Source organism: Nerophis ophidion, linkage group LG16 (genome assembly GCF_033978795.1).
Source record: "Nerophis ophidion isolate RoL-2023_Sa linkage group LG16, RoL_Noph_v1.0, whole genome shotgun sequence".
Lineage (NCBI taxonomy): Eukaryota > Metazoa > Chordata > Actinopteri > Syngnathiformes > Syngnathidae > Nerophis > Nerophis ophidion.
The window spans coordinates 18,284,727-18,294,998 of NC_084626.1; the positions used below are offsets into that span (position 1 = coordinate 18,284,727).

Genomic DNA, 10,272 nt, shown 5'->3' on the forward strand with positions numbered 1-10,272 from the left:
CACAATAAGCTGATCACACACAAAGCTAATATGTGTCTTATGTACAGGTGTCATTTCTGTCATTTTTGATTGATTGAAACATTTATTGGTAGATTGCACAGTACAGTACGTTTTCTGTACAATTGACCACTAAATGGTAACACCCCAGTAAGTTTTTCAACTTGTTTAAGTCGGGGTCCAAGTTAGTCAATTCATGGCTAAAAGCTGGAAGTACTGTATAACTGGGGTATAACTATATAATAGTTTATTTTGTTGTTACGTCTTATCACATGGATAAATGACATTTTGTGTTTCATTTTCAATCACATGACCCGATGAGGATTTCAGAATCTTTTATTGGCAAAATTTAAAAAAACAACATCAAGACAGAAAACAGACACAGTTTAGAGTCCCAGCAGAGTTCGCGCTTCTTGACTCTGAGCTTGCAGAGTTTCACTGGCGTAACGCTGCAACAACTCCATCTTCTTCCTCCTCACCAGAGCCTCCTCAACCTGACACACACACACACTTTCTGTTAAAGCTGGCTCAAGATGGACAAGACTCACAATAGAAGTGTGTGTGACCTCTTTCTGCGATGGAACAGGCACGTGTGCAAAAAAGGCTACGCCTCCTTCCTCGTCGTCCATCTCCTCCGGCTGTCGCTCATCCTCCTCGGGCTGTGAGGACACACGCACACACCACGAGCAGCGGTCAATTGAAGGTCACATGACCACACAGTAAGGCCAAACGAGTCGGCTCGCTTCACCTCGTCGTTTTGGACACGATAGATGCTCTCCTCTTCTTCCTCTTGATGCTTGTCTCCCGAATTATTCCAGTCCGTTCTCCACTTCTGTACTGCCTCCAACACGGCTACATACACACACACAAACAATAATCAATTTGTGTCAGTGGGAGGCGTGACCAGGACGTGGGGTGGGGGCCGTGTTAAAATTATATTATCATTTAATTTGCATGATTGGATAGGGTTATTGGCAACACTAAATTGGCCCTAAAGTGTGAATGTGCGCCTGAATGTTGTCTGTCTATATGTGTTGGGCCTGTGATGAGGTGGCGACTTGTCCAGGCTGTACCCCGCCTTCCCCCCGAATGCAGCCGAGAAAGGCGCAAGCACCCCCCATGACCCCGAAAGGGACAAGCGGTAGTAAATGGATGGATAGCTATGACACTTTTTTTTTTTTAAAGGCTAATAAAGTGTATACGTATATTCAAAGACAAATACATGTTAAAAGTTATTAGTATAAACATATATTTATTTATAAATATATTATATATAGATTATATACCTTTTTCTTATTACATTGTATAGATTTACTGTATTTTTCAATTGTTGCTGCTTATTTCATGACGACAATGTACTACTGCACTTTGTACACCCTTGCATTATTTGCAGATATGTGAACAGTCTTTCAGGAAAGTATGTTAATTTACACATGAAGTGCACATACATGTAGAAATCCTGTTAAATCAACAATACCGTTTGTTATAAATTGAAAAAAAGCAATATACAGGATGATGGTTAATTCTTATGCCGCCACCTGAATGCTGACATACAGAGGTGTGTAGAGTAGCCAGAAATTGTACTCAAGTAAGAGTACTGTTACTTTAGAGATTTATTACTCAAGTAAAAGTAAGAAGTAGTCACCCAAATATTTACTTGAGTAAAAGTAAAAAGTATGTTGGGAAAAAACTACACAAGTACTGAGTAACTGATGAGTAACCTGTTTGTTTAATGATTACGGCAACAAATAATGCATAAAAACATAAAAATAGCAATGAGCAAATTCACAGCCAGGAATATCTCTTAAGCAACTAAAACAATATTATATATTAAATAATAATACTTTAAAATAAAATAAAAATTAAGGCAAATTGAGCCACAATAACTTAACAGCACCATAGGCTCAGTAGGCATTGATTGATTGATTGAAACTTGTATTAGTAGATTGCACAGTACATATTCCGTACAATTGACCACTAAATGGTAACACCCCAATAAGATTTTCAACGTTTATCAATTACTTAATAAATGACCAAGTCGAGGTGATCTACCTCATATATACTGTACATATACATACACACATATCATATATATACATACCTTTATATATACAGTATATAATTTATATTTATTTATTTTGCCATTTTTGTTCACATGTTAAAAGTGTTTTAATGAATATACATGCATGTTTAACATATAGATTCCTATCTTTAATGAAGACAAAAATATAAGTTGGTGTATTACCTGACAGAAGTGCTGATAACGTCCCGGTTTTCAAATGGAGGAGAAAAAAAGTTCCTCCTTCCTGTCTAATACATCATGAAAGTCGTTGGTTTTTGGCATCTTATTTGTCCAGCTTCCATATTTGTTTTTATACACTTTACAAGAAATACATTGGCGGCAAACTCCGTAGCTTGCTAGCTTGTTTGCTCTGGCTTTCGGAGACTCTTATTTTGTTAGCGCAGGCGCGATGGAGCGGCACTTTTATTGTGAAGACAGGAACTGTGCGATCAGTTTTCGGCTTAGGGTTGGAAGTACGGTTGAAATAAAAAGTGTCTTTTTTCGTTTACACTTTTGATTGATTCATTTATAGATTGAAACTTTTATTAGTAGATTGCACAGTACAGTACATATTCCGTACAGTTGATCACTAAATGGTAACACCCCAATAAGTTTTTCAACATGTCGGGTTCTACGCTTGACGGTCACGTGACCACCTGGCTCTGTTTGATTGGTCCAACGTCACCAGTGACTGCATGTGATTGGTGAAACGCAGGCATGCGTAGTTCCTACTTTGAATGCGTGTCTGACAAAATCAAAACAAACAAAGCGTGCATTAACAGATCGATAAAAAAAAAGTAGCGAGTAGCGACCTGATTGCAGATAAATGGAGCGGAGTAAAAGTAGCGTTTCTTCTCTATAAATATACTCAAGTAAAAGTATGTTGCATAAAAACTACTCTTAGAAGTACAATTTATCCCAAAAGTTACTCAAGTAGATGTAACGGAGTAAATGTAGCGCGTTACTACCCACCTCTGCTGACATACAGTGGATAACCCTACTGACAGGCTAAAGAAAATTAGCATTCCAATCGTTTTAAAATCCTACAAAACATTTCACAAATTAGCTTTCATTGGAACAAATTGACATTAAACGTCAAATACATTTTTACTTAGACTGACAGTCGTGGTCAAAAATGTACACACACTTGTAAAAAACATATTGTCATGGCTGTTCTGAGTTTCCAATAATTTCTACAACTCTTATTTTTTTATGATAGAGTGATTGGAGCACATACTTGTTGGTCACAATAAATATTGATGAAGTTTGGTTGTTTTATGAATTAATTATGGGTCTACTGAAAATGAGACCAAATCTGCTGGGTCAAAAGTATACATACAGAAATGTTAATATTTGCTTACAAGTCCCTTGGCAAGTTTCACTGCAATAAGGAGCTTTCGGTAGCCACCCAGAAGTTTCTGGTTGAATTGTTGACCACTCTTCTTGACAAAATTGGTGCAGTTCAGCCAAATTTGTTGGTTTTCTGACATGGACTTAATTCTTCAGCATTGTCCACACGTCGTTTAAGTCAGGACTTTGGGAAGGCCATTCTAAAACCTCAATTTGAGCCTGATTTAGCCATTCCTTTACCACATTTGACGTGTGTTTGGGGCCATTGTCTTTAATGTTTTTTGTGACCAACACATATGTGCTCCAATCACTCTATCACAAAAAAATAAGTTGTACAAATTATTAGAAACTCAAGACAGCCATGACATAATGTTCTTTACAAGTGTATGTAAACTTTTTACCACGACTGTATATTTACCAAACTGTATGGAGACCAACATCGATGCTCAATTTGTATGACTTGGCCAGTCTGCTGCTTTGTACTGGCTAACTATGGAAGCCTGTTGCTCAAACCTCCAACTCTAATTTTAAAGTAGACAAACCAAACCTTGCTTCTCGTACTGCATCTCAAGAGGAAGCAGGACGCCGTCGTCTTCATCTCTGTAGCCGTAATACTCGGCGTCCACCTCCTTCATCAGCTCTCCTCTGGTCTTGCGGAGATCCGGGGCGGCTGAGGGTGACACGGATGACACAAAATGATGAGTGGGCGGCGGACACAAAGTGGAAGCAAACAAAGTACGTACGCTCTTTCTCAAACAGATCCCGGACACCCGGTAAATCTCTGGCTGCCCCAAAGTATTTATAGCCTCGATTCCCTGGAACCTCTCTCCCCTCTTGGTCCAACATTCTGGGCCCGTAGTGCTGCGAAACAGACACACATTACGATTAGAGATATCCGATAATATCAGCCTGCCGATATTATTGGCCGATAAATGCTTTATAATGTAATATTGGAAATTATCGGTATTGGTTTCAAAATTATCGGTATAGGTTTAAAATAAGTAAAATGTATGACTTTTTAAAACGCTGCTGTGTAAATGGTAAATGAGTTGTACTTGTATAGCAATTTTCTACCTTATTTTAAGGAACTCAAAGCGCTTTGATACTTTTTCCACATTCACTCATTAACACACACACACACACATTCACACACTGATGGCTAGAGCTGCCATGCACGGCGCTAACCAGGACCCCTCAGGAGCAAGGGTGAAGTGTCTTGCTCAAGGACACAATGGACGTGACTAGGATGGTAGAGAGTGGGGATTGAACTAGTAACCCTCAGATTGCTGGCCTGGCCACTCTCCCAACTTCCCCACTTTGTCCCTACGTGTGCACGACGTAAGGAGAAGAACAGAGCGCCAATAAACCTTAAAGGCACTCCCTTTGCGTGCCAGCCCAATCACATAATGTCTACGGCTTTTCGTCACACACAAGTGAATGCAAGCATACCTGGTCAACAGCCATACAGGTCACACTGAGGGTGGTTGTATAAACAACTTCAACACTGTTACAAATATGCGCCACACTGTCAACCCACACCAAACAAGATTGACAAACACATTTTGGGAGAACATCCGCACCGTAACACAACAAACACAACAGAACAACTACCCAGAATCACTTGCAGCACTAACTCTTCCGGGACGCTACAATATACACCCCCCGCTACCTCCTACCTCTCCACTTCAACCCCACTCCACCCAACCTCGACTTCCTATGTCCCAAATTCCAAGCTGCTGTTTTGAGGCATGTTAAAAAAAATTAATGCACTTTGTGACTTCAATAATAAATATGGCAGTGCCATGTTGGCATTTTTTTCCATAAATGGAGTTGATTTCTTTAGTAAAACCTTGTTAAATTTTTTAATGCATCCAGCAGGGCATCCCAACAAAATTAGGCATGATAATGTGTTAATTCCACCACTGTATTTATCGGTATCGGTTGATATCTGTACCGGTAATTAAGAGTTGGAAATTATCGGAATATCGGATATAGGCGAAAAAGCCATTATCGGACATCTCTAATTACAATACGGATCACTAACGTTCCTGATGGCAACATACCTTATAGTCGAATCCTCCGAGCTCTCGAATCCGATATTGCCAGTGACCTTTTTCTCTCAGCAGCTTGTTGATTTCGTCGTTCAGATCCCGAATCTTGAACTCGCCCAAACCAGCTGTAAGGCAGGCAGGAAGACGGATGGTGTTAATTTCGCACACGGGTAGGAGACGGCCGGACGGTTTGTACTCACCATTTTGAATTTGGGACACTTTTTTGGAGATCTCGCTGATGATCTGAAACATACACGCACGCACGCACGCACGCACACACACATACACACTTATTTCAGTGCAGATCAACACACACCAGTCAGCGTAGCGTTTGCACAGTGACACAACCAACCTGTCTCCTCCATTTCTCCGCTTTATGAAGATCGTTGCACTCAGACGCCAGGTAGGGTCTCCTTTCCTGCAAGTCATTAACAAACATGAGACAACGTTGAACAGCTTCTGTGCTCTGCCAAACTTAAGAGCATAAACACAACATCCGACCTTGAATTTTCCCTCCTCCAGCTGAGCCTGTCTGAAGCGCGCCAGGGCGGTCCTGAGGCAACAGAGATACAGTATTACTTGTGGATCAACCCTCAAACTGTTGATCACCTTGGGCTGGTGCGTGTGTGTGCAGGGGTGGCCCTACCAGTAGACAAACACAGGCAGTTGCCCGACCCCCCCAAAAGACTAATCAAAAACAATTACTGTATTTTGGACTATAATTCGCAGTTTTTTTCATAGTTTGGCCAAGGGTACGAATTATACTCAGGAGCGACTAATGTGTAAAACTATTAACATATTACCGTAAAATATCAATATTATTTAGCTCATTCACATGGGATTTTGCAATTAGGAGTGACAGATTGTTTGGTAAACATATAAGATGTTCTATATGTTATAGTTATTTGAATGACTCTTACCATATGTTACGTTAACATACCAGGCACCTTCTCAGTTGGTTATTTATGCGTCATATAACGTACACTTATTCAGCCTGTTGTTCACTATTCTTTACTTATTTTAAATTGCCTTTTAAATGTCTATTCTTGGTGTTGGGTTTTATCAAATAAATTTCCCCCAAAAATGCGACTTACACTCCAGTGCGACTTCTATATGTTTCTTTCCTTCTTTATTATGCATTTTTGGCAGGTGCGACTTATACTCCGGAGCGACTTATACTCGGAAAAATATGGTAATAAGATGTTCTTCTTTTTGAAACAAGTATTTATTCATTTTTGTCTTATTTTTTGTGCTTAAAAATCATCATAATTTTGACAGCTCCCCTCTCCTTTCCATGTTGCTACGCATGTGCACACTTGATCCAGCAAACCTAAAGGCGCGGTTTAGAGCGGAGAAGAGGAGAAGGTGCAAAGAAAACGGTTTTAATTGAAAATGACCTATGGTGTCAAAGTGTTTTTAAGTAACAGTAAGTGCAACACCAGAAGTGAAGAGTGACACTTTTCATTTTAATTATGTGAGCATCAAAGCGCTCAAAATGACTATTGTTATCGATGGCCTGGTAATATCAATAAACTTGAGAGAAAAGTATTTTTGTCAACAGTCTGCTCGTCCCAAAACGGCCACCGTCAAGAGCTGTCTTTTTCCCACCAGTCACCCATTTCTGACTACCGGTATAACAATAATAGCGCGACATTCAGTCAAACTGTACTGTACAAAAAGCGCACTTTTTTTATTTTGCAATTTATTTATTTTTCACTTTTTATTTGACTCCTTTTATCGTATTACTTTTGCACTATCTTGTTTAGCTCATTAATTTTTTATCTTCTTTGTTTGTTTTTTTGCTCTATGCTTTTTAACCTGTAAAGCACTTTGGTTCAATTTAAAAATTGTTGTAAATGTGCTAAATAGATAAAGTTTCCTTGCCTTGCCTAGACAAACTTTATAGATCCACAAGGGAAATTGTTCCACAAAGTAGCTCAATTACAAAGGATGGAAAGTGTGAGGATGGAAAGGTTAATCCAGGTATAAAGTAGACTAAAAATGCACCGTAGTAGCAATATAAAATATAACACATATGTAATATTTACATATTATATATATACAGTATACTGATATATTATATTATATTTTTATATAGTATATACAATATATAGCAAATCCCAATTACCATGTAGAATATTACAGTATATGTAACTGCTTTGGCAAAAAAAAGGGCATCATAAACTAAAGAGTAGATCCAGCCGAAAATATACATTTTAAACAAAGAGAGGTAACTAGTATAAAAGCGGTCAGGCAATGGACGAACATTTATTGCTGTGTGGCGAGTAATTATACAGCTGGATGGAGTATGGAATCAAGGAGTTCTAGAATCGAACACTGTGGGAACAAAACTGAAGGTGCCTGATGGAGTATGAGCTTGAATAAATGTTGATTAAGGTTCCTATCACAGCGACAACATTGAGATCAGCAAATTTCAATGTTAGTTTCTAACAACAAACAATACAATAAGATGGGGCCTTAATGCCTAGATTTGTCTTGGGCCCCTAAATGACTACATAACCACCTGTGTGTGTGTGTGTGTGTGTGTGTGTGTGTGTGTGTTTTAAAATATTCTCAGCAGGACATGTATTAGTACTCACATAGCCTTTTCAGCATTTCGTGCCTGTGGAAACACACAATACATTGTTAAATCATCATGACATAGTCTGAGTTGTCAGTTAAGCAAGAATTTGCTTTCAATCTTGTACAAAAGCTACAGGCTTTAAAATGTTATTCATAAGCTATGTTTTTTGTGTTACTTAAGACAACTTATAACCACTGCCTCACACTATCAGAATCAATTGATTGATTGAAACTTTTATTAGTAGATTGCATACTTGCCAACCTTGAGACCTCCGATTTCGGGAGGTGGGGGGTGGAGGGGCGTGGTCGGGGGTTCTAGCGGAGGCGTGGTTGGGGCGGGGGGCGTGGTTAAGAGGGGTGGCGTATAATTCACCAACTCGAGTAATTCATATATATAAATATATATATATGAATGAAAAACTTGACATTAAGTGAATTCTAGCTATATATATATTTATTTTTTTATATATATACATAAAATAAATAGTTGAATTTCAGATGGCACCTATCAAATACACAGTAATAAAAACACAATTGTTCTACTAACTGTACTGTGCTTGCTGGTTACTAAAAAAAACAACAACACTTACCTTTCGCTATTTGAGTAACAATTGTTCTGCCATTTGTGTATTGGCGAGCGATCTCCGAATCCGGGAACATCCTTCACGGGTTTGTTGTAGACATCCGCAAATTAGAGCGGGATGTTGCTTCCAGCTATCAGCATAGCCATCTTTGTCTCAACATAAGATACACCATCGGGTCTCCATTTTGCGAGGTGGCCCATAATACTGGGTTGTGAACGATACTGCGCTGCGGACGCTTTGTGCGTTGCTGACTGACCGTTCATGGCTGAGTATATCCATTCACCGTGTTCAATGGAGAAGTCTGTTCTACAAAATTTACAGGCAACATACCCCTTCCCCTTCGAACTCTCCTGAATAAACTGAAATTCTTGTTTCCATTCGTTCTGGAACTTGCAAGCGTATTTCTTCATTTTGTTCATCGACGGTGTAATATATTGGGTTGGAGTCAATAACCAGGCGACGTGATGAAGTTACGTCTCTTTACTGTGGGCTTCAGAACAAACTACCTGATGCATGTTCCTTGACTGCACTTAAATGTAGAATATATTTACAATCTATTCTATGTACAGTAGATGGCAGTATTGTCCTATTTAAGAGGGTCACAACATTGAGTCAGGTTATCATGGAGCTGGAGTGGCCGTGACTTCCAGCTCCGTCTGAATTTCGGGAGAAAATTTGTCCCGGGAGGTTTTCGGGAGACTCGCTGAATTTCGGGAGTCTCCTGGAAAATTCGGGCGTGTTGGCAAGTATGCAGATTGTACAGTACAGTACATATTCCGTACAATTGACCACTGAATGGTAACACCCGAAAACGTTTTTCAACTTGTTTAAGTCGGGGTCCACGTAAATCAATTCATGGTAAAATATTGCTTGATTCCACTCGAAGGTTCGTCACATATTTGATGAAGATTCTAACGAGATGAAAAACGATCACGTACCCCCGCGCCCCCAAAAAGGGACAAGCGGTAGGAAATGGATGGATGGGTGTTCATATTCACACACTCAACCATGTTTTCTATGGAAGCTAACGGTGTGCTAGGTTATCTGTGTGCAGAGGGGATATAAATCTTAATTTTTGAAAAAACGTAGTAAAAAGGTTTTCACTCACCATCGCTGCAGATTAATTTTAGACCTTGTCAAGAGTTGATGGACAAAATAATGTTGTGCAGCAGTGCTGCCTTCTTAACAAGCCACGGACCACAACAGAGGTACTTCCGAGCTAAAAAATTTAACTTCCGGTTGCGGCTTTGACAAAAAAAGGGACATACCGCCACCTACTGTATCGGAGTATGTAGCTTGGGCATCCTATATTTCAATGGTTCTCAAATGGGGGTACGCGTACCCCTGGGGTACTTGAAGGTAAAAACAGCAAAGTTTCAAAAATCCTTTATAAATGTATTTATTGAATAATACTTCAACAAAATATGAATGTAAGTTCATAAAAGAAATGCAACAATTCAATATTCAGTGTGGACAGCTAGATTTTTTGTGGACATGTTCCATAAATTTTTATGTTACAGATTTTTTTTTTTTTTGTGAAGAAATGTTTAGAATTGGGCTTCACGGTGGCAGAGGGGTTAGTGCGTCTGCCTCACAATACGAAGGTTCTGAATAGTCAGGGTTCAATCCCTGGCTCGTGATCTTT

The 10,272-nt window shown here is 39.3% G+C and overlaps 1 protein-coding gene across 1 annotated transcript; it reads right to left on the minus strand.

Annotated features, from left to right (window-relative positions):
* Positions 1–317: 317 nt before the first annotated feature.
* On the minus strand, positions 318–9,880 carry isy1 (ISY1 splicing factor homolog). Its single transcript, XM_061874480.1, has 11 exons — positions 9,736–9,880; positions 8,061–8,083; positions 5,962–6,013; positions 5,813–5,878; positions 5,661–5,703; positions 5,473–5,585; positions 4,153–4,270; positions 3,957–4,079; positions 746–849; positions 564–656; positions 318–491 (listed from the first exon to the last, which is right to left on the minus strand). Exons 1-11 carry the CDS (start codon positions 9,736–9,738, stop codon positions 384–386), a joined length of 846 nt encoding a protein of 281 aa, XP_061730464.1. The 5' UTR covers positions 9,739–9,880; the 3' UTR covers positions 318–383.
* Positions 9,881–10,272: the final 392 nt, after the last annotated feature.

What these genes read in the sequence shown, in the direction of transcription:
- isy1 (XM_061874480.1), bottom strand. An exon ending in AGTGTCCCAAATTCAAAATG is followed by an intron (nt 5,586 to 5,660) that starts GTGAGTACAAAC and finishes CCTGCCTTACAG; the next exon opens with CTGGTTTGGGCGAGTTCAAG. An exon ending in CTGTTCCATCGCAGAAAGAG is followed by an intron (nt 492 to 563) that starts GTCACACACACT and finishes TGTGTGTGTCAG; the next exon opens with GTTGAGGAGGCTCTGGTGAG.